At 40.1% G+C, this 25,497-nt stretch overlaps 1 protein-coding gene across 1 annotated transcript in view; it reads right to left on the bottom strand.

Moving 5' to 3' along the window:
* The window catches only part of GTF2F2 (general transcription factor IIF subunit 2), a 331,921-nt gene that overhangs the window by 239,862 nt on the left and 66,562 nt on the right, over positions 1-25,497 (bottom strand). The window contains exon 5 of the mRNA XM_089678738.1: positions 15,020-15,055. Coding sequence (XP_089534864.1) covers positions 15,020-15,055 — 36 coding nt within the window. The remainder of the gene's footprint in view (positions 1-15,019; positions 15,056-25,497) is intronic.

Here is a 25,497-nt window from a genome sequence, read left to right as displayed (position 1 = left end):
CTAAATGAGTACATAAAGCTGGCAACTCTATTTAAAGGCAAGAGCAACTACAAAGACAAGCTCCTAACAAGTATATTTAAGTGTACCAAAAAATGTATGTTACAAGCAGGGTGGATAAAAATCAATGATTTTAAAAAAAAAAAAAAAAAAAAAAAAAAAAAACGGATTTTTTTTTATTTAAATCGGATTTTTTTTTATTTAAATCGGATTGTTTTGAATAAAATTATTTTTGAGGAAAATATATTACCATCCAAAGGTTATTCCATCATGAAATAAAGATTAGTTTTTTAATTATGTAGAATAAGGCTGTATATGTTTAATTTTTTTGGAAAATAAATTCCATTAATCCATTCACAATGTCATGCTCTTCCAGAGGTTTTTGTAAGATTATTGGGCAGTTCCTCTGCCTACAAGATATTATCACAGATGCATGGTTTACTTTTGCAGTTCTCAAAACTGAATTTGACTCCAGCGGAGATCACATGCCTCTTCTTCACAGCAAAAATGTTATAACATGAACAGAGTTAAGAAAAAGACCTTAATCCTAACTTCTACAAACCTATGAATACAGAATCAACCCCTTCAGTGCTAAGTTTCAAGACGTTCAGTGAATAGAATAGAAACAATATTTTTCTGATTGTTTGGAGTGGAATAGATCTGCACAAGAAGAAAGTGAAACTAAGTGCGAGGAGGAAGTAGCTGACAGTCTAAGTTTCTTAAAATATATATATTTTGTTTAGCCAAATTAGTTAACAAACATGGATGTTTAAGCAAATAACATATGCTAGAATGTTATTGTTTCAGATGAATAAATCTATTTAAATTGTTATTATTAAGGTAATGATTATTTTTCTCCTTCCTAAGTACAACAGAAAAGTTGTCCAAATATGAATTATTAACCTATTAAACCAGGGATAAAAAACTAATATGAAAAGTTGTTATTCTAAAAATCTTCATATACGTGCATATTAAAGTTATACCAGCAAGAATTAGTCTATGTAGAAAACTATGATTTAAATCAAGCCTTACTGACTAGTGATTTAAATGAGTTTGATTTAAATCAAATCCACCCTGGTTACAAGCCTCCCAAAGGGCAGAATATAAATACTGAAGGTCAAACTATCAATTCAGCTGTGCAAAACAGAGTCAAGTCAAAACGTTTTTTGTTTTTTTTTTCGTTACGAATTGAGTAAGGAAAGGTTAAAACAACAGCAAGCATCACAGATGCGCTATACAGCGCAGATGGAGAAATCTGTTAGGTTAATGAAAAAAAATCTATCAGTGTATGGCTAGCCTTAATCTTCCAATGAGAACACTTGGTCTGGAGACAACAATCTAAGAGGGGATTTCCTCTGACTTGGGAGAGATTTACTCTCACCTCCTATTGCAGGACAAAAGATGAAGGGGTACATCATAAAACATTGCTAGTTCTCATTAGATGCAATCCAGTGCGCTTTTTTTCTGCATCAAAAATGCATGCACAGTGTTTTCCATGTAGTCTAATGGCCCTAGTTCACACCAGTGCAGTCAGTTCCAGGTGCGGAAAAAAAAAGGAGAAGATGCTGCATTTTTTCTGCACAGAAGTGTACTGGAACATAGCAAACTGCATCAAAACTGCACCGGAACGTAGAGTGGTGTGAACTATGAGCAAAAACATATCTGGAATGCATCCAGAATGAGTTTAGAAATGTTATTTGCAACTAACCAAAACCCTATGAGAACAAATTAAATGGCATCTCAGCCAAAGGAATATGTATGTAACCTTAGCATGCTGTAATTACTATTTAGCACTTCTTAGCGTAGCTTCAATCAAAGCTAAAAAAAAAATAAATGTCAGCAACTACAAAAGCTGTAGCTGCTGACTTTTAAAAAACAGCCACTCACCTGTCCCATGATCCAGTGGTGTACTCACCGCAGCTGGTCTCACTGGCCATCCTTGCTCCCCAGCGCCGGCATCTTAAGTGTGGGCACCCGGCTGTGACAGCTTGTGGCTTCACAGCCAGGTGCCCACTGTGCATGCAGAAGCAACGCTGCGCCTTGTGAATGGTCCTGTTGCCTTCTGGGACCTGTCACGTGTACCAGAGAGACTATGGGGAGGGAGGAGGGGAAGACAACTTCTGCTTCTGATCACCTAGGCAGTCGCAGCGGAAGTGGGAGAGGGTACCTGTCAAAATTGGGTTCCCATTCTCAAAGGTGCCAATTCCTCACAAGAAGAGCGAGACCAGTACTTAACACAGAAATTCCCTTTTTGGGTGGAGCTCCGTTTTAAATGATGTAGCTTAATGAATCAGGGACTATGAATTTTATTTAACAACTTACCGCAATAGCACATATCCATACATCCTCAGGTTTCAGTGCTTCTGCCAGTATCAAGGCTGTGGCTTTGATCCTGGAATAATTTTTTTTTTTTTTTTTTGAGTCAGCATAGCTCTTTAAAGTGTTACTAAACCCAGGACCCTGCATTCACTATATCTGGTTTCACACACTACACAGAACATGGAAATGCAATTAGTTTAGTAAATATAAACTGCTGAATACCTTTTCTCATCAGCAGTTAGAGCAGTCTTGTGACATTTATCAGTGTCCAGCAGGGCACTGGTTAAAGCTTGTAGGAGTAGTTTTCATTCTCCCACATCAGGCTGCAAGACCCCTGACCCTCTGTCTGGACAACACTCATTGGTCCTGTGCTGATCACAAGCACACTCTCCTAAGGAAAAAAAAAATCTCTAGCAATACACACCAAACTGAGCATGCGCAGCTTGCTTCCAAACCACTGTTATATCCGGAGATATATTGAGGAAAGTAGAAGAATCTAAGCCGATCAGAAGGGGGACACCCTGAATCGATGTGGGCATTCTGGTCATCTTACCATAGAGATGAAGGAGGGACTCTTTGGTGTATGAAACCAGAAGCAACAAAGATTTTGTCACTACCGTTTTCGGTTTGTTGTTGATTATACAGGATTTATATAGCGCCAATTACAATACAATTTACTACAGTAAGAAACAGAGAGCCCTGCTTGTTGGAGCTTACAAGCCATTACCAGTTTGTAAAGCATCTGATCAAGCCAATCTTAGTTTGATCATATTCTTTTGAGGGCAGAGGAGAGATTGGGGGTTTATCAGACAACTGATCTCTCAGTAAATAGTTCCTGTCACTGCTCACGCTATCACAAGGGATGTTGTTCATCCGTTGTAAAAGCAATAAGGTTGATTTTAAAAAAATTAAAACGACTGTAAAAAAATACTTTTGAATAAAATATTTAAAACAAAAATTAAAGTGCCCCGTCACCCCTTGATCATGTGCACATGTAGGTCCTACACTGTAGTTTGTCACCATTTCAAGGCGTGCAGAAGTTTAAAACATTACATGTTAGGTATCTATTTACTCGGTGTAACATCATCTTTAGCATTTTACCAAAACTGGGTATTAAATTGAGTTTGTGTGCACTGAAAGTCATAAAGCATATTTTTTCCTGAAAAGTTGCATTTGATAAACCACTGTGTAAAGATCGTGTAACATAAAAAATTGCGACACCACCATATTTTTCTCCAAGGCCTCTGCTTTTAGAAAATATACATGTTTTGGGGTTCTAAGTAATTTTCTAGAAAAAAAAAAAAGCAGATTTTTACATGTAATTGAGAAGTGTCAGAATTAGCTTGGGCAGTTAATATAAAGGGTTTATAAATTCCCACTTCTGCTGTTAAACAAAACAAAACACTGCACCAACATGAAACATGGTCTTCACTGAGTGGACAGCTGAAGTACTGACTTAGTAGAGTGTCGGTTCTCTGTAGGGATCATTGCTCTCACACAGAGCACTGTGGTCTTCCTCTGCAACAATCTGTCAAGCCTAGGAGTTTCATGCTGGGGCATCGTTACAAAAAGAACAAGCTGTATGAACATTATCACCTGTTATTTTGAGCTACATTAATTTGAATTATTTCATTTTAGATAACTCAGCCTTTACCTGCCACCCAGCTGTCATACTTTGCTTCTAGTTCCACCGCTACTCTGACTACCAGGAATGAACCATCACAACGTGAAGCTTATACAAGCTAAGGATTCTCTTCCTTCTCCCTGCATGACAGGGCTGTGTTCCTTAGTGGTTTATCATCCGACACCAGTGATACCACATGGGTTGAAGGTAACAGTCCACAACATCTCCAAAACTGAAAATGTCTCAAACTTGAACTGGAAAGGGAAGCAGAATATGTACAATTAAGGAAGGTTATATTTAAAGTTTATGTATTGTACACCATAAACATTAACTTCTCTTATTTGCTCCTGTTTGTCCTGTCAATTAGGCACACAGAATGTTTGTCCAGCTCTCCTAAACACCTTTCATCCTAGCTACAAAAATTTTAATTAAAAAAGAATTTAAAAAAACGCCTTTTCTCTTGAAAGCATTTTAGCAGAAAAAAGTGCTTGATGTGTGTGTTAATTCATTTCATTGGCAAAATGTATTTTGGCCACTGAAATGAATTAACGATCAAGTGCTTGATGTGCCTATTGTTAACACGCATTTAGATGTGTTTACACATATCAAGCGGTTTTTTTTCTGGCAAAACGCTGCTGTTCCTGGACACACTGGTGTAGCAAACTTGCTTATCAGAGTTGGACGCGGAGTTCCCCTTTTTTCTATTCCTCAGCCCTCATTCCCTATCCCCCTCCCTTCCTGAGAGGCAAACATTATCTCCTGACAGATGGTGTGGGTCAACCAGGTTAGGCATCCCTGGTTTGGTGCCAGCATTCTGGGGAAAATGTAACCTTTCTCACCTACGTTTTGAGAAGACTTGAAAGTTAATTGAACATTCCTCAGATCAACTGTGTGTTTCATATCATGGGGTATGAAGCTGTTAGTTTTAACTGAGAGTCCACTGACATTCTACCCAACATATTGTATTGGGCAGACTCAAGGCCACCCCCCTTTCAGAGGGATTTTTAAAAAAGAACAGGCTGCAAGCCTGAAAGCTAGTTCTTTGTAGAGAGGTCTCCCAGTTAACATCGTAACAAAAGGAGATAAAGAATCATCCTGCTCTGCAACTTGGATCTGCAAACCCAGGCTAAGGCAAGTAACTTAACCCTGCAATTTCCTCCCTATTACATCTCTGCTGTGTCTTTATATACATATATATATATATATATTTGTGCCATCTCTTTGTAAATATTTTATTGCACCTGTTTGACTCTTTTAGTAATAAATCTTTCTTTCTGAAAGTGTTAAACTGTTTTTAAGCGCTTACCTGCAATTCACGAATTCCTGCCTTTTGAAGAGACGCTACTGTGTTTGTTTACTCCCTGCCCAATTGACCATATTGGACAGGTGACTTTTCAATCATTATAGTGTATTTCTGACAGAGTCTGTCTTCTCTGTACATTTCAAGACGGTGGTGGCAGTGTGAAGGGTTAGTGGCATAATTAACCTGACCCGGTAACAAGCGCATTCAGGCTGCAGGCACCGATTGTAGCCCATTAGCTGGACAATCGCTGTGCAGGTGCAGCTGGGTGGGGCCTTGTTACACGCGTCACACCGCGGTTTTAGATCGGCCGGTCCTTCGGTCACGAGTTTGGTGAGAAGGTCTGGGGTCTGACGCCGTGGGCGTGACATATTACTGTTAGTCGCGGTTCTGCGATTGTCGCATGTTGGTGGCGGCGACTGTGGATCCGTGACAGCTGGCAGTGGAGTTTTTTCCTGCCTCTAAATGCCTATGCATGCATGGACACATGGGCTATTACGAAGGGGCATTTATCGGCAGAAAAAAAAAAAGCCAGATACCCCTAAAAGCAGCATTAATGATCAGTATGCATGAGGCCTTAGCCTGAGTTCATACTGGATTTGACTTTAAAGGTGGTAGAAATCTGTGCAACTTCATGCACAGATGTCTATGCATGTCTCACCTGCAATTGTAAAAGTTGTGCAGGAACTACTTTCAAAATCAGTGCGACTCCGACAGAGTTGGAGTCACATCAATTTGAACAGTTTCACTGCGTAAATTAGGGTGCGACTTGTCATGCGGTTTGAAATTGCATGACAAGTTGTACTGGTGTGAACCGGGGCTTTTACTGTATACTCAAAATCTCTTGAGCTGCTTTCTGTACATGTGCCTGTGCCTGTGTCTTATTAGGTGGCTTTTTTTCCCAGCTCTCTACTCTGAAGCAGAACGACACTTTTTTTTTTTACTGTTACAAGTTGTAGTAGTTTACTACGCGAAGAAAAAAAAACAACGCTTCACCGGCTATTTCTTTACAACAAACCCGTGGAACAGATAAAACCAATAATCTACCATATGTACCATATAACTGGTAGCTCATACATTTAGAATTATAATTTGTCAGTATAGAACTGCCTGGACCTCCCTTAACACCAACATGTCATTGTCCCTTCCTGAAGTGGAAAGCAGGCTTGTATATTATACTGCATTATCCAGTTCCTCAAAAGCCAATAAGCAGACACAGCCATTGTTATGCAAGGATGCAATGAGAAAGTCACTATATGCACATCTGTTTAGGGAAAGTGCTACTACAAATACTTTAATCAAAGTGTATCTGTAGTCAAAAACCTTTCTGTTATTGTTCTGGATAGAGTAGGAAAGGGTTAGAACCCCTCTCAGGTTTTATGGCTATCTGGGACAGAGATTTTCACTCACTTTCTGTTTTAGGGACAACCTTTTACTAACAGGAAGTGAGGGAAATCTGCCACAGGGAACAGACAATAAAAAGCTAACAGCAGATCTAGCATCACCCCACTGAACCTAAAAATAAAAAAAAAACATTTTTCTTCAGTCTGTATTGTTGGAGAGTTCTTCTCACTTCCTGTCTGGGGAAAAAAGTTGTACTCAGGGTAGTAATGAGAAATCTCTCCAACAGAGCCCTAGACAGCAGTAAAATCTGGCAGGGATTCTAACCCTTCCCTGCTCTATTCAATACTAAATAAAGATTACTTTGCCATAGGAACGCCATAAGGCAAGGTTCATATTATATGTGGGTGAATGAATACATGTAACTGCAACATTTCCTGCACCTGCATCAAAAACGCACTACTGATGACAGACGTGCAACAGTGCCATTTATTCTTAATAGCACCCTCACACACTGGAAGCCACAGTGCGTTTTCACATACTGGGTACCATATAGCACTATGCCATTTACCTGTGGATGTGATTTGGTGAAAAAGGTGCAGGGACCTTCTCCCTGCATTTTCTGTAGGTACAGCAGCCTATTCAAACGCATGAGCTGCCAGGAAAATGGCATAGTGTGAATCAGACTAAATGTATAGTATCACTTAAAATTAGCTTTCTGGGCTCCAATTACAGAGAAAAACAATAAAAAAAAAAAGGAAATGTGCATGTTTTACCAGTACCAATCATATTTGCCCAAATGCATGGCAGTGCAAAAGTGTTTCAGACACATTCTCTACCTGTGTGGATGTTTTTGAGGGACTCAAGGTTAGGTTTCTTTAAACTTACTCTGACAAAGTATAGTGACAGTCTAGTAAGAAAAAGTGGATCATTACACAACAAACCGCTGAACTCAAACTTAATACCAGGTTACCCAATTAGCTGTGAATAAAAGGTGTTTCTCTCTCTCTCTCTCTCTCAACGTCAGAAAAATGTCACCACTTTATGGCATTTTCTTAATTGAGTTCAGGCAATAACCATGTAACTAACATGCCATTGGCCAGCACAAGATAGCAAAAGCAAGGCAAAAGAGAATATATTGTTAAATTCACAATTTTAATTTGAAGCTTGCTGTGCTCACACAAGTTATGATTTTGCCTGAAAAATGTGCATGCTAACAGCGAAGGCTATGGTGTCTCTTCACAAAATGCATAAAAGGGTACATGTATTATGTTCTGGAGTAGGGAGTTTGACTGTTTTGTCTCTGAATGTTCTGTAAACAAAATAGAACAGCCAGGACCAAAGCAAGGCAGCCAAAATATCTTAAGAACCCGACTATATAAAATGAGATCCAGCCCTGGATGCACATATTTTCTTGCAACACGTTATAGGCAGTGTGGGGAAGCTAAAATCAGGATGTAACCTCCTACTATGTAGTATGAACAATTTCCAATATGGCAGCTCCAGAATATTATAAAGATTAGACAACAGCACCAGCAATTCTAAAATGTATTGCATATAGATAGTATTTTCATATTAGTCCCTGCCCTCTAGCTTATCAACACACAGAATCAGCTCGGGAATGGGCCATCGCACGAGTGGACCCATAACAAGCAGCTTGCTATGGTGGAGGAGTGGCCAGAAGGGCCAGAAGCACCAGAGGGGGACCCGAGAAAAGGAGGATCAGGGCTGCTCTGTGCAAAACCACTGCACAGAGCAGGTAAGTATGACATGTTTGCTATTTAAAAAAAAAACCTGAAAGTTTAGAATCATTTTAAGGCATCCATTATCTATCTCACATGCACATTCTACGGCCAATCTGAACAGAAGCCAATTTACCTACCAGCATGTTTGTTAATTCGTTACTCATGTGGGAAAAACTCACGTACCAACATCGCAATGCTTATTGTAAGTTCCAGCAGGTATGGCAGCATTGGCTGGATACACCTGGGCTCGCCCGTCCTCAATTAATAGCGGACCGACTTTTGCAGGTGTGACATTCTATATCAGGTGTGTGGCTCCACTTCTCCCTTTAGGGGAGATCATGTGCAGCTCCCATTTTCTCTGATGAGATGTCTCAGGTGAACCAGATGATGATGATGTTTTTTTTTTTATTTTTTGAAGGCCTGTTTTGGGCTTTGTTCCTTTCCCCCCATTTATGTTTACATCTGGACGGGAAGGAATAAAAGGTAAAAAGGAAAAAGCAAGGTATTGCCAAGAAGGCTTTGGATCCTTGTGGTCTCTGTTTTGTTTGATTACTATTTCTGTTATTCTGTCCACTGCGGTATCTGCGGATCCACATTGTTCTATTTATGCGTAATCCTGTTGATGCAGTAATGTCATTGTGGATTCTGTAAGTACTGCTCCATTTTCTTTATTATCTTGACAATAAAAGTTGTTTGGATTTAAAAAAAAAACCTACCAGCATGGTCTTTGGAGTGTGGGAGGAAACCCACATAGACACAAGAAGCACATGCACACTCCATGCAGGTAGCACATCGTGGTTGGGACCCTTGGGATTTCCCTTTACTCACTGTCTCACGATCTTGTAAAAGGTATCCCCAGAACAGAAGAAGAGGGGAAATATCTAACTGAGCCTTGAATATCAGTAAAATCCGATAAGAATTCTAACCCTTCCCTACTCTATTAAAAAAAAAGATTTTAGATTCACTTTAAAGCAGGCCTTCACTCCACTGGCTGCACTGTTTTCCTCTTCCCTCCCAATTGGATCTTTTCTTTTCTCATTCTTTTAAACACCTCTCTTGGATAACCCAGCTCACAATTCCAGGTTTCTCCCTGAGGCGAAAAGGATATCCCCAACCTACCTGTTCCTCTTGCACGCCAAGCATCCAAGGCGGCTTTGGGGCAATCTACTGCACAATTGTGCAAGTTCTCCCACTTAAAAAAGATGAGAGAGGCCTGTAATTGGCATCATAGGTAGACCTCAACTATGAGAGACAAAATGAGAAAAAAAAATCCAGACAGTCACATTGGCTGATTTGGAAAGAATTTATTTGCGAATTATGGTGGAAAATAAGTATTTGGTCACCTACAAACAAGCATGATTTCTGGCTCTCACAGACCTGTACCTTCTTCTTTAAGAGGCTCCTCTGTCCTGCACTCATTACCTGTATCAATGGCACCTGTTTGAACTTGTTATCAGTATAAAAGACACCTGTCCACAACCTCAAACAGTCACACTCCAAACTCCACTATAGTGACGATCAAAGAGCTGTCGAAGGACACCAAAAACAAAATTGTAGACCTGCACCAGGCTGGGAAGACTGAATCTGCAATAGGCAAGCAGCTTGCTGTGAACAAATCAACTGTGGGAGCAATAATTAGAAAATGGAAGACATACAAGACCACTGATAATCTCTCTCGATCTGGGGCTCCACGCAAGATCTCACCCTGTGCGGTCAAAATGATCACAAGAACGGTGAGCAAATATCCCAGGACCACACGGGGGGACCTAGTGAATGACCTGCAGAGAGCTGGGACCAACGTAACAAAGGCTACCATCAGTAACACACTACGCCCCCAGGGACTTAGATCCTGCAGTGCCAGACGTGTCCCCCTGCTTAAGCCAGTACATGTCCGGGTCCGTCTGAAGTTTCCTAGAGAGCATTTGGATGATCCAGAAGAGGATTGGGAGAATGTCATATGGTCAGATGAAACCAAAATAGAACTGTTTGGTAGAAACACAACTCGTCGTGTTTGGAGGAGAGAGAATGCCGAGTTGCATCCAAAGAACACCATACCTACTGTGAAGCATGGGGGTGGCAACATCATGCTTTGGGGACCAGGACGGCTGATCCATGTACAGGACACAATGAATGGGGCCATGTATCGTGAGATTGTGAGTGCAAACCTCCTTTCATCAGCAAGGGCATTGAAGATGAAACGTGGCTGGGTCTTCCAACATGACAATGATCCCAAACATACCGCCCGGGCAACGAAGGAGTGGCTTCGTAAGAAGCATTTCAAGGTCCTGGAGTGGCCTAGCCAGTCTCCAGATCTCAACCCCATAGAAAACCTTTGGAGGGAGTTGAAAGTCCGTGTTGCCCAGCGACAGCCCCAAAACATCACTGCTCTAGGGGAGATCTGCATGGAGGAATGGGCCAACATACCAGCAACAGTGTGTGCCAACCTTGTGAAGACTTACAGGAAATGTTTGACCTCTGTCATTGCCAACAAAGGATACATAACAAAGTATTGAGATTTTTGATATTGACCAAATACTTATTTTCCACCATAATTTGCAAATAAATTCTTTCCAAATCATCCAATGTGATTGTCCGGATTTTTTTTCTCATTTTGTCTCACATAGTTGAGGTCTACCTATAATGCAAATTACAGGCCTCTCTCATCTTTTTAAGTGGGAGAACTTGCACAATTGGTGGCTGACTAAATACTTTTTTGCCCCACTGTATGTCCAAGCTGAAACAAAATGAATAGGTTTTATTAACATATCTAACCAGTTCTATTTGCATATCTAAATAGTTCTATTTGCATATCTAAAAAGTTCTGTAGTTATAAAGTTTGGTTTAGAGTTTTCTTTAGGTGCTCTCAATCCTGTATTAAAATAAGTGTTATTTTAGAGTATTTAACCGCTTTCCCACCGCCCTATAGCAGATATACTGCTACAGGGCGGCAGGGGTGCACAAAATCACGTATATATACGTGATTTTGCATTTCAGGGTAGGGGGTGCAAGCGAGCACTTCCTGCACCGCCATTCGCTGTCCCAGCCGGTGACTACCCGCCTGCACCCGGTGATTACCGAGTATCTCCGACAGGGAGGAGGACTGTTTTATTTGTTAACAGTGCTCCTCCTTGTCATCTTGGGCAAACTGCTCTAGATGGCTGTGCACAGCACAGCCATCCAGAGAAGTGTGCTTACAGCGAAGCACACAGACACCGCCCTCCAGTAAAACACTCCCTGCACCCAGTTAACCCTTTGATCGCCCCTCATGTTAACCCCACCCTGCCAAATGCCATTAGTACAGTGTCAGTGCTTTGTTTTAGCACTGATCACTGGATTGGTGTCACTGGGGATGTCAGTGACAAGTCAGTTCCCCCCACTGTCAGAATGTCCGCCACAGTCCCGCACTTCCGCTATAAGTCACTAATCGCCGCCATTGCTAGTAATAAAAATTAAAATTCCAGTATCTATACCGCCATTTGTAAACGCTATAACTTTCACGTAAACCAAATAATTTACACGTAGTGGGATTTTTTTTTTTTAGCAAAGACATGTAGCAGAATACATTTTGGCCTAAATTTATGATGAAATTTGACTTTTTAAATTTTTTTACCGTACATGTTTAATAGCAAAAAGTCAAAAATATTGTTTTTTTCCTCAAAATTGTCTTTTTTTATAGTGCAAAAAATAAAAACCGCACAGGCAATCAAATACCACCGAAAGCTCAATTCGTGGGGAAAAAAAAAGACATAAATTAAATTTGGGTTACATGACCGCGCGTTACATGGCGAAGCGGTATAACGCAAAAAAAAGCCTGGTCAGGAAGGGGGATAAATCTTCAGAAGGGCAAGTGGTTAATATACAAAGGTAAGTAAGGAACACATGCCATAACTAAAACAGCTCATAACTGTTGGAAAGCAAGGGTTTAACTAACATTGCCAAAATGCCAAAACTCCTCCTATGCAAGAATGAATTTATTTTTCTAAAAACGTATACAGACACAACAACATTTCAATTTATGTTGGATTATTTTTTTTTCCCCTGAGCATCAATATTTTTTTGAAGAAGGTTTAGATAAGTGGCTCAGATGAGAAGAAAACAGCCTAGAAAAAATAAAGTTGTAATGAGCCTGCTTTCATCTGCAAGTGAAGCCTCATGCACACAGACATTTATTAGCCCCTTTGTCCTCAAGCATAGAATCTCCATCTCTTTCCTGCACCTAGGGAGCCACAGTTGGCACATACAGCCGCCAATACAAGTGAATGGCTGTAAGTGGCCACACTCGAATCTGCACCAATTGCTTCTGCATCGGCGTTTACCTGTGCATGTGTGTATGGTGTATTTCTCCAAATGCGCCACTCTTTAGTATTCCAACTGTACACTGGCAGAGAAGTTTGCCCTTCAGAAAACAATAAAAGCTGCACAGAAAGTCGTGGGCTGCAGGTTAGTTTCTTAAAATTTAATTTACAAGTCCTGTTGTGTCAGCAGGGCAGGCAAAATAGTAAGTGACCTGTCCCACTCTGGAAACTATCTTTTTCAAATACTGCCATCTGGCAGGAGGTTCAGAAATATAAAAGGTAAGGACAGACCGATTCAAGGAAAGTTTCTTTCCAAGAGCTATCAAGGCCCTAAATACCAATTCTGAGTAATATTATCTAGCTCAAGGTGACTTGACTTGTTGTTGTGGTAGGGGTTCTTTTTAGGGTTTTATATGGGGGGCGCGTAATGTTCACTTGTGTATGTTGAGGTTGTTATACATTTCAAATATGCGTGGAGTTTATTTTTTTACCGAATTTCATTGTAATTTGCAATGACAAAGTATTATCTATCTATCTTGTATGGTTGAGAAAATAGGCCGTATGCTGATCCAGAATCAGTGCTGATCCAGAATCAATCAGCGTTTACACAAGTACGGCCACATACAGCCCTTCACTTGTATTGTCGGCTGTAAACAGCATAGGAAACCGAAAGGGATTTTACCAAAAGAGAAAATAAACGCCCATGTGAATGAGGTCTTAGGCGCGCAGCCTGTAATCTATTTTCTGCTAAGGAGAATAATGAAAGCACAGGAAAGATTGAAATATATTTTGAGGGCCATCCTTGCAAATGTAGGACTTTAATGTATTAAAAGGGAAAATTTAACACATTCGGTTTACCATAACAAGTCAAATGTTTATATTACTTTTTGTAGACGGCACTATTATTGTCAGTACCCTTTTTAATCCTTTAAATAACAGATCTACAGTTCTCCCAATTTCTGTATTGTAAGCTAAGCACCTAAAAACATTATTAGTGCATGCATATCCATGTGCTGCTTTAGCGAGTTGGTTTGTTCAGTGGGCAAGATGCTAAATATGAGGCCAGGCAATAAAACCCCAATGTTGGCTACAAATGATAAAAAGACAAGACACCTGTGACTAGGAAGTTTTGTCAGGATGTAAATTAAATCAACCTTCTAAACTTGAAAAAAAAAATGCCTAAAAAGAACCTCAGTCTGCATATAGCGAAAATACATATAGCTTTTTTATATAGTTTTATGGCTATACAAACCAGAAAAGAAGCAAACAACATGCACACAATACCTAAAAGGTACATTAAATAAAAGAACCATACAAAAACAAACAATGTTTTTCTGTAGTATTACAGTAGTAAATACACTTTTATAAGGGCTATGTTCATAATAAAATAAAAAGACATTAATGCATTTCTTCCAGCCATTACCTGTTCATAAAGCCTGATAAAGTATTCTTCCAATTAAATTGCCAGGCTACACAGCTCACCCAGAAAGAACCTGCTATATAGTTACAGTGTTTTAAAGTAAATCTTTTACAAATCTAGATCATTCAAAATGAACATATGACAAAACTTATCAGGCCAGGCTGTCACTGACATCTGTTACCCACTTTCAATCAGGAACCAATCAGTGTGGTTTCAGATCACATAATCACCATGGCAGTGTAGACATGGTGATCATGTGGTCTGATAGTAAACAAACTTCTCCCAGCTCTAGCTGTCAATAAAAAATAAAAGCCTTTTATGTCCTTTAAAAAACAAACAAAAAAACAAATACGTGCAATAAATGTAGGCAGACAAATTTGTTATCGTTATTATCATACCGACCAATGCATACTTGCACTGCTAAAACCGGTCTGGGTATATACCTGTGGTCATGAAGGGGGTGAGCAAACACAACTAAACTTTATCAATCAACTGCAAATCTTAAAAAAAAAAAAAAAAAAAAAAAAAAAAAAAAAAAAGGATAGAATCTCAACCAGACTCACAGTTAAAAGTATGACGCAATAAACCCACCCCTTCATGCACCTCAATGTACAGATGTGAATGCAAAGTCCATTGTGGTGAGCTGAATGCAAAATGAACGGCCTTCAACATACAAAAAAAGAACATAACAGGCATCTCAAGAAAGTACTTGGTAATATCAGTCCCAGTATTTCTCTATCACAAGAGAGGGTTAGGTTAAAGTAAACCTAAACGAAGAGTAATGTAACCCCTGTAAGCCTACACTTGCCTTCTCAGGTAGAAAAACCTGCTTCTTTAATTCCAAGATCTCAAATCAGAACATCTGTTTTATAACTATGACAAGCAACCATCACTGAAGACATCATTAGAATATGCACGGTTTCTTAATATTGTCAGTTTGAGCTGCGCATGTTTAGAGAGGGTTAATAAGACACTTACCAGCTGTCCTATTTTCAGATTTATCATCAGATTGACCTGCAGAAAAGAAACACACAAATGACATGAGATGAAGCACAGAGAAAGTCATAAATCAAGTGATAATTAATAATCTATTCATTGATATGAAGCAGCATACAACATATGGGCTAAAGGCGCATTCCTAGCAAAACTTGTTTTTTTTTCTGGTTGGGAATTACACTCTCTGCCGGGTTTTTATTGCTCTTGGCAGGTTCTAACCTATCCATCAGAATACCCAAACAGTGACTGCAGCAATTAATGCAAAGCGTTCTCTGACTGGATGAGGTGGAGAGGCAGGGCGGTGATGTCATGCTCTCAACCTCATCCAATCAGAGCATGCTTTGCATTAATTGGAAAAGAAAAGAAAAAGCATTCTCTGAACAGCACACCTGTATAGAGCAGCCAAGATTCTGTGTTCAGAATACAGCAAGGCAAGCTGCTCGGTATGGGACCCTGAAGTAGTGGAGATCACTGGAGTAGTGGTTTCTACTGTAGTGATTTCCAGCTTCTGGAGATATGGCACATGCATAGTTACATTAGTTTATGCTGGACTAATGTAACTATGTAAACAATGCCATACCTGGAATTCCTATTTAAATGCAGCAAAGTTACAGTAGATTGCCAAGATGGCCACAGTTGTAGAATTGTGTGCCTTTACTTTACTTACTAAAAATACAGAAGCTGTGAATCTCAACAAAGCAGGACCTATGGGCACAGGATAATGCCGACTATCAACGGATAAGGTTATTGTGTTTTATGTCAGGAAATGTTTATCATACAGATGCCCCTAACTCTACAGGGTGGTTGGATGTGCAGGAACAGTCCAACTGCCATCAGATAGCAGTATTGACTGGCCATCACATAAGGGAGGCGTCACACTGCCCCGCTGCACTTTGTGTGCAGTGCAGGTGCAGAACAATGTATCCAGTTTGCTATGGACTATGCTGCGCTTTGTTATAGACTGCTATTATTTCCCTTGGTTTTGGTGCATTTTCTGAAAACTAAAGGGTACGTTGTACTTTAGCCATGTGCAGCAACTCAGTGTGAAGCCACGCTAAAGTAACTGATTTTAGTCAAGTTTTGATGCCTACATAGAAGGAATGTGAAAGGCAATCTAAAGCACCATTATGGAAAAAGAGGACAGAGTAGAACACTAGCCTGTTTATACTTTGTGCAAATAGATTTACTATAAAGAAAAGGAACACACATTTTGCAGCAGATTGCCAGTTGCTTTTGGCCTAGGTGGCAACAGATCTGAAAGTCTATACTATGGCTGTACGCATTTTCCCGAGAGGATTATGAGGAATAGTTCAGAAGCAGCAACCACAACTGTTCTGCAGTTTTATCCACATACTTAGAGTCATGTCGCTATTCCTTTTCTAGAAATCTGTTAAACAATTGTATGGGTGTTTATAAACTGAAGTGCACACAGAACAAACCTGAATATGCTGGAACAAAAATAACAAACAGACCTCATGCCTTTGGGCATGTATGCATTCTCACATTTGTCAGGTCCATTCTGAATATTATAATAATGCAATTCATCACTGTATTTATATATACAGCCACTTTTTAATTGTTACAAGAGGACAAACAAATTCTATTGAAAGATTGCACTTTTTATGTCATAAGACATTACCCATAAAGAAGGGAGGATTGTACTACACCATTTCTTTAATCATGTAATAAAGCCACGATTTTAGCTGTATTTTGCACATAAAGCCAATTTGTCTTCTTCATTAAATAATATGATGTTTCACTTTCTCTTACAAAAAAAAAGGCCAAAAATAATTCACATATACGCATTAATGCAATTTTAAAAGTTGTTTAAATATTTTTAAACCTGAAGCATTTATTAAAATAATACCTGGTGATTTAGCCACATAGACCCTTGCTCAGGAATTTCCTACTTTGGGGTCACAACTACAACTAATATCATCCAATATGTCGATACTTTTCCAAGATTTTGCTCAACTTCTAGCTACAGTGAAGTTCCACCCTTTTTATCACTGTGGTACATGAAATTTAGGACTACAAAAGACATACATTTTTGCGGTCTGTGTCCCCATTAGGGAGATTCCCCGTTTATTTGTCATGCTTACCCATTATATTTGAAAGTGTAAGAGAAATGGGGGGGGTGGGGAATTTCCCTTCACTTCCTATCCTATAGCCACAACAGGAAGCAATAGAAAATCCCTCCAAAGTGAGGGAATCCCTGGTTGTAACCAGAAATAGTTTAGCCGCTGGAAGATTTCCCTTTTATTAGCACTGTTCTGGGGATAAGAACAAAGGGAAGGGACCTGTGTCTTGTACTGTACTCCAAGAAACAGATTTTACTGACAAGTCAATACTCCAATTTTCTTAGTCAGATGGTATGGGTCACAAGATTTTAAGCAAATACCACTGTGAAGTCCAAAAGCAGTCCAACTGAGGTTTTGGAAAAAAGGAACAGGCCCACAAAACAGTGGATCGAAAAAGGTTTACAGAGCCAGAGTGCAGCTTTTAGAACCTTATGCTGAAATATGGCATCAGAAAAGGCCTGAACATCTACTTGACAGAACTTGGCAAAGGACAAAAGCCCAGATGGCAATTCTGAGAAATATATGCCTTGTGTTTAAAAGCCCATGAAGAACTAACAGATCTTGTAGTGTGCACCTTAACAGAGAAGGAAGCAGTCCTATCCTTGAATGATAACTTGTCAGAACCACCTAGCAATGGTTGGTGGAGAAGCAGAAAGGCCTTTGCAGGAACCCTAGGGTTGTACAACCCTAATTCCAAAAAGGTTGGGACACTGTGTAAAATCTACATAAAAACAGAAAGCAATGATTTGCAAATCTCATAAACCTATAGTTTATTCATAGTAAAAAGCAGGAAAAACATCAAATGTTTAAACTGAGAAAATTTACCATTTTCAGAAAAGAAAATAAGGTAACTTTGAAATTGATGGCAGCAACACATCTCAAAAAAGCTGGGACAGTTTACTACTGTGTAACATTCCCACTTCGTTTAACACTACTCTGTAAATGTCTTGGAACAGAGACCAGCTGATGGGAGTTCTGGGAGATGAATGCTGTCTCATTTGTGCCTGATACAGGCTTCTAACTGCTCGAAAGTCCTGGTGTTCTTTGTCATATTTTTCATTTCAAGATGAACCAAATATTTCTAATTATTGCAAAGGCGGAATCCAATATGCAGTAGCTGAGAGGAAGAGACTTATATCACATACCACTTCAAGACCGTGGAAAGAAATTTTCCTGGAATGTTTCAGAGCAGGACACAAGGAAAGAAGGACCATATTCTAGTTGAAGTGAAAGGAAGACTACCTTAGGGAGGAAGAAGGCTTTTGGCCTCAACACAACCTTGTCCTTGTGTAACATTAGGAAAGGTTCTTTACAGGGAAATGCCACCTTCCATGCAGAGGTGATAGCAACGAAAAAGGCAACCTTGCAATTGAGGTAAAACAAGGCAATATCCTTTTTAGGTTCAAAAGACAGTTTCTGAAGAGCCAACAAGACAAAAACAAAACAAGAGAGCATAAAGAAGGTGATCAGGAGATATGGGTTAGACATTATGAACCAAAGGCCTTAAAGCAGAACTATACTCACCTTTATCCCAGCACTGCAGTGCCCCGATGTTCCACACTGGCTTCTGTAGTCTTCAGCCAGTCTGCTTCTGTTTCACGATCTTTAGTGGTCTTCATTGGCCAGGCCAAAGAGGCTCAGTGTACAGAATGGACAGGCAGGTAAGAAACTTTATTGCAGAAGAGACATAGTATGTCTTTCTGCATTAAAAATCCTGCCTGTTCGCAAATTTTATTTTTTCTAAAGTTCCACTTTAACTAGGGAGTGAGAGGCCAAAGGTCTGCAAAGGCTGAGATTAGACTGGAGAGAGGACAGAATACGCCCCTTGGAGAACTTTCAAAGTTCCTCGACTTGCACCAATTGAAGGAGGCATTCCAGGTGTGATGATAAACCTTTCAATAAGTTGATTTTCTGGCCTTCAAGAGGGCAGGATTGACTGAGTCAGAGACCCGACTTTCATGACCATGGTTTCAAAATCATACTGTTAAATCTAGCGACAAAGAGGAATGGAACAATGGTCAGAGATATATTCTCATTGCTGCTACAACTGGCTCACTGCCTTTCCTAACAGTCTGGAAAACAGTTAAACGTATGCTATATGCAACCTGTTGCAAAAATATACTATTATTCTTCATGTTGATAGATTCCACAAAAGCAGCGCAGCTCAAAACTTTACTGCTCTCTCCCTCCAGTCAAAGGTAAAGCAGGTACAGGCTCAAAGCGACCATCTCCAGACAGCAAAGTTTTTGGCTGGAAAATTTTAAGGTTACATTTCCATGGGACGCTTATAAATAGTGGTGCATGTTTAAACAGGTGGCTAGGGTGCAATGTTTCTTACTATGAGGGGCGTTCAAGTCAAACTGGAGTTTGAGTTTATATAATAAAAGAACAAATTTTCAATGCATTTATTTTTCAACATACTCCTCTGCTACATTTAAACTTTTATCCCAGTGTTTAACCTCTTGGCGCCGGACGAACGCAAATGTGCAGCCTCCTGGCGTCTGGGCCTAGACGCCGAGCAGCCGCACATTTGCGTTCTATTAAAAAAGACATATGTGCTGAGAGCACGCGCCCTGCCCGCTCCCAGCACATATGTCCGGTACTCACAGAAAGATCCCAAACTCCTCTTTCGAGGAGCGTGCAGGGCGCGCGCTCTCAGCACACATGTCCGGTACTCACGGAAAGGTAACGATCTCCTCTTTCGATCGGACCTTTCCCGATCATGTGACCGCCGTGACGTCGTGTCCCGGTGGTCACATGACTCTAAACCCCGCCTCCCAGCTTCTGAAACTTATAAAGGGCCAGGAGGCAGTGGAACCAAGGGGTTAACTAATGCCTGGTAAGCTTTGGCATAGAAAGATTTGTCAATACGCCTGAACCATCCTAGGACAGCCTGCTTCACTGCGTCATCGTTGTGTTCATTGTTCTCACAGAAAGATTCGTCTCGTGCAATTTCATGACAGGATATGTGTGATTAGGCGTTCCACTTGCTGAATGTTCATAGGAATGACTGCTGTGGGCTGGGAACCACCACGGCCAGGATCATCACTGATGGACTAATGATCTAATTACTTCGATAATTTAGAAGTAACTAACACAGTAATAATTAAGTTACTATTGATTGCGAATGACTTCAAATACTTCAACCATTGTTTCAACATGACAATTTGGTACTTGGCATTTTAATTATGAGAGGGTAACAATCGTAACCTCCCCATATTTCTTAGTATGTTTCCTTTAAAGGAGAAGGTCTAAGCTATTCTGGCCATACTTCTCTTTTGGGTCACAAAAGTGCACTTAATTCTGCTCTCTTGTGATCCAGATTCAGTTGAGGTCACAGAGCCAGTCCAGACTCCGCAAGGATCCTGTCAATGTCAGGATCCACCCAAATGCCTGACCAGCAGTTGGCTCAGCCTGTCACCGCACTGCTGAGAGCCTTAGCCAGCTGCTCCAACCCCCTCAACAACCTGGCACTCCAGGAAGCGCTGGAGGGGAAGAGCAGAGAGCTGGAAATTGACAGTCACCACTCTCTTCTCAGCGGAGACCTAGAACTGAGCGATCAGTGGTTACTCAGTTCTCCATCTTAGAGCCAGTGGGGGACAGCTGCAGCATTTGACCAAGCGAGTATGTTTGTTTTGATATCCCGCACTTCTCCTTTAAAAGAAATCTATCTTGCCAGAAGCATCAGGGATGTGGTCATAAACCTCTCTGAAAATGCTACTTGCGTGCTGTTAAAGAGGACCTAAACTGTGGAAGATGTGCCCAAAAGAGGCAAGCAGAATGCAAAAGACTACAGTATTGTCTGTAGGCTTCCAGCATCTTACTAAGCCTTTCCCCAGGACTGACCTAACCATGCCTTGTTCTGCACAGTGCCTTTTCGTGGAGTTGGCCATCTCAGAACTGCCCCCCACCCATGACTGGTGAGGTAATATTTGAGAATCAGCAAAATATGTGGAAACATTGAGATCTAAATAATTATTGAAGCAGAAACAGGGAGATGCATGCAGTGCAGGCCCTCAGGTAGAACAAGCAGCACAAAAGTGACAACTCTAAATCTCACACCGAACTTTGTGAAAAATGTAAGCAAACAGTGGCTCTCACACTGCAAACTCAGTCACATGCCAAAAAGCGCACTATTTTTCAGGAATATATGAAGACTAAAATTGATTTTTCAGGATACTGCTTAGGTACAATTGTCAGTTCTAGATGTTCCCTATAACAAAGTAAATTTTAACATTTTGCGTTTAGGTCTACTTTAAATTACAAGGTCACATTCAATTAAAAAAAAAATCCCTCCCCTTCAGTACAGTCATCTATGCCACCTTCAACCCCATCCTGTATGTCCTTACCTATGTTCCCCAAAACCCAGAGAGAAAGGCTGGGGAGTTTGTTGATTAAACGCAAGCTAATACTTTACTATTTACATTCTGGCTTTAAACCTTTCAGTCACTGACCCAGAACAAGTATACAGGATAAGGAATTATGACTTGTCTGAATTTCCTTTAATGCATACCTATTCCAGATCACTGAATCAGAAAACTCCTGTTCCCAATGTTGACTCAAGTCAAATGCTTCTCCCTTTCTTATTTTAGCTTATTTTCTGTCGTTCAAGAACAATTCACCACAATATGTCCTATGTACAAGCAATATCATTAATCCATCTCTAAATAAACCTCTTCCCCTCAAAATGTGGACTAGTAAGCAAGGACCATGTTGTTTTTTACAATGGGAAATAATAAACTTATTTTTTGACAGCCTACAGTATTTTAGTAAATGAAAATGGGCACTTTAGCAATCAATGCTACATAGTCATCTGTGTTTAGAAGGCTTCAATTCTCTGCTGCTTAGCAGACATCCTCCTCACAGCAAGAGGAGACTATTTACCATTTCTTTTTCAAGACAATCAGCAGGGGGAGAAGGAAGCAGTTTTAAAACATGCCAATTCCCATTATAAAACCAGTAATCTAAAAATGTGATCACAAAAAGCCTAACAAAAATCTTAAGTGGCAAATTTATATTCTACGTTTAAAAAGCTAGATTATCACAGTCCCCTTTTCTCACCCATCTATTAAGTACAAATGAATATTTAATTATTCCTATTAATAAAGGAATTAAACATTTTCATAATTAATTTCATAATTACTGTGTACATAGTGTTAACAATAACAAATGTGTTAAAGTCAAACTATATATGCACCGATTAGCCATAACTATCACCACTGACAGGTTAAAAGTGGAAAAACACTGTTATTACCTCTTAATTTCAAGGAATCTTTCAGGACAGCTGACATGAGAGAAGCATATCCCTCCAGAAAACACATGATCCTCTTCTGTTATTTAAAAAACAAACAAAAAAAAACATAGGCCCCAGGCTAGAATAAAAATTTGAATTATAACTGAAGGCCTAGAAATGAACATACAACAGTACAGCATAAATGTACACCAAAGCACTCCATAGATTACAACTTAACCTACACATTGTTCAAAATCGGGAGGGAACTGCACTGTTTTGTTGCCTTGAGTGCTTATCTCGGTCCCTTGAACAGAACGAATAGGCTGAATAAAATTCTCAACACCTTCATTCGCTCAATGTAAGTTATAAGGCATCTCCTGACATTAATTTTGCTATACTCCCTGAATTTCCACAAAAGTAGGAGATAACTATTTCCTCTGTTCTGAGAAAGTTCATAGACACTTTTGAAAGAAATGCAGGATCCAAAGTTAAGATAATTTTGTCCATGAGAATATTGAAATAGTGTTCTCGAGCACAAGTAGTTCGCTGATCCTTCTAGTGAAAACCAATGCAACTAAAAGAACCATCTTAAAAAAAAGTAAGATATTTTAGTGAGCATTCCTCTAAAAGGTTTGAAGGGCTCTTTAAGAAAACTCCTGAGAACTGTTCTTAAATCCCAAGAGGGGAATTTGCTCTAAATTAGAATTTTTCATCTTGAAACAGCCCCTAAAGACCTCTTTTGCAGAGGATCCTCTGCTAGTTTTAGTTCCCAAAAATTTGACAGGGTTGCCACCTGGACTTTCAAAGTGTTAACCGACAGCCTCTTGCCTCTTGTCTGCACCCGCCTGGAGAAACTCCAGAATCCTGTTAACTATTTGGACATCTGTCATTTCATTTTTCTGCTTCCAGTGGGAGAACTTTTTCCAAATCTTGTAGATAGCATTTTCAGAACATTTACAGCTATTTAGGATTGTATTTATTCCTGAAATGTATTGTAATTGTACTGTCTCCCTTATATTGTAAAGCGTTGCGCAAACTGTTGGCGCTATATAAATGCTGTATTATTATAATAATAATAATTACTTTCTCTTTGATTAATTGGTCTTTTTCAAAATCCACGCTACTAGGGCTAATTTCTATACTTGTGGGCGGTATACTTTTCCTTGAAACAAGGGTTCCTGACATGCTGGTATAATCCAGGGGTCAGCTGCACACCGTCTGAGCAAGGCTGAGACCCACGCTCTCTTCAGCCAAAAAGGTGTGATCAGGATTATCTTTGCTCTTGTGCTCTAAAGCTTTTGAATTACCCAAGATATCAGACAAAAAGGTGAAAATGCATAAAGACGTTCCCACTTCCAGGGCTGATAGGTAATTCTTGCCTAGGCTCTGAGGGTCTTCCTAAATCAAAAAGTAAAGATTTGCTTCACATTGTTCCTGCTGGCAAAAAGGTCCATTTCCAGTGTCCACCATTTTGCACAAATCTGTGTGAAGACAACCGGGCTCAGGCACCATTCCGTCTGCACTAGTTCCCTGAGGCTTAGACTGTCAACTGGTTCAGGCACCCTTTTAGGTGTATTACCATTAACAAACAGCGGCTCTTCTCCACCAAACTCAGTAACTGTTCTGCCACCTTCATGAGCTTGTGCAACTTTGTCCCACCTTGCCTGTTTAAATAAGCTACCGCAGTGATATTGTCAAACAAAACTTGGACTTCTATTCCCTTGATTTTTTCCTGAAACATGAGGAGAGCTTTTCCCATGGCCTCCAGCTCCCTTAGATTGCAATTCTTCTAGCAAGGTTTAGTACACTTCCGCTTTTACTTGGTCTTGGATAAGAGTTGTAGCAAAGATTCTTCACAGAGGGAGATCTGTAAATTCTATTCTGTAGCGGTTTCTTATAATGTGCAATATGAAGAGGTTTTGGGTGACTTTTGCCACTGCAAAAGTAAGGCCCCCTATCTTCCCCCCACATGGCAGCTCGAGTTACTGGGAATGAGACTTTTCTTTGTCTTTGTTGGGCTTAAAAAGCAATCCTCCTTTTTCCCTTCCTTTGAGACCAGGTCTCCTTGCCACGCCTTTAACCATATCACGCTTAGTTAAGGAGTGTGGTAGCTCTTGCTGTGAATTTAAAGGCCTCTGTGGATGCATCTGCAATGAATGTCACCTCTTTCGCAAAAACTGGAAGCCACTGAAGAATTTTATCCATGGGAGTGCCTTGTTCCAGATGTGTACAAAGTTGGCCCAATCAGATGTCTAGAGTGCGGGTGATGCATGTCGCTGCTATGGTTGGTTTGAAATTTATGGCACTAGCCTCCAAGGTGTGTTTCAGAAAGGTTTCCGCTTTTCAGTCCATAGGATCTTAGAGAGCTCCACCTTTTTTCAAAGGAAAGGTCTGTCCTTTTAAAGATTTTAGATAAAGGGGCGTCCAGTTTAGGACAGCTTCCCCACAGGGAAGCATCTTCCTTCTTGAATGGAAATCTCCTTATTAGGTTATTTGGTATAAATGCCTTCCTTTCTGGGTCTTACCATTCCCTCTTTATGGTGTAGCATAGAATGAACCAGGAAGGTATGCAGGTATTTTTTCTGTAACCTCACATAAAGTTAGTCATGGAGCGACAAATCATGTTGCTCTTCCTCAAACTCCAGCGTATCAGGATTGCTTTCAGGAGCTCATCTCTCGAAAACAAAAATCTTTGTGATTTAGGCACTTTCTCATAAATTTTCCCTTCTTCTGAATCTGATGCAGTAGTGGACTCTTCCTCTAATTTATCACAGACCCTTGTTCCTCCATCATCTTCTTACTAACTGAGACTGAGTGAGCACTGGTACTAGAAGTGGCAGGAAGTCTATCACTGTTAACGGATTCCAGCAACTGGTTCCTGAAGGAATGAAAAGTGCTGGTCATCTCCTCTTGGATACACTGCATGAAATCCTTAAATAAAGAACCTGATTCTCTTTTCACTAGTTTGTCAATACATTCCTGACAGAATAGTCCAGGAGCTGGACAACTTTCTTTTGCAAGAAACGCATTTCTTTTTTGCCTCAAAAGTCCCCTCTTTCTCCCTGGGCCTCCGTCTGGAGAGAAAAAAAAGAGAGAATATGTTTCTAGCAACCATGATGCAACTGCAGGCAATACCATCCCAGAGT

This window comes from Staurois parvus, unplaced genomic scaffold (genome assembly GCF_062004578.1).
Source record: "Staurois parvus isolate SC_StPar_1 unplaced genomic scaffold, SC_StPar_1.0 ptg000017l, whole genome shotgun sequence".
NCBI classification, from domain to species: Eukaryota; Metazoa; Chordata; class Amphibia; order Anura; family Ranidae; genus Staurois; species Staurois parvus.
The sequence above is the reverse complement of the archived record's forward strand: the minus strand, read 5'-3'. Positions and strand labels throughout refer to the sequence as shown.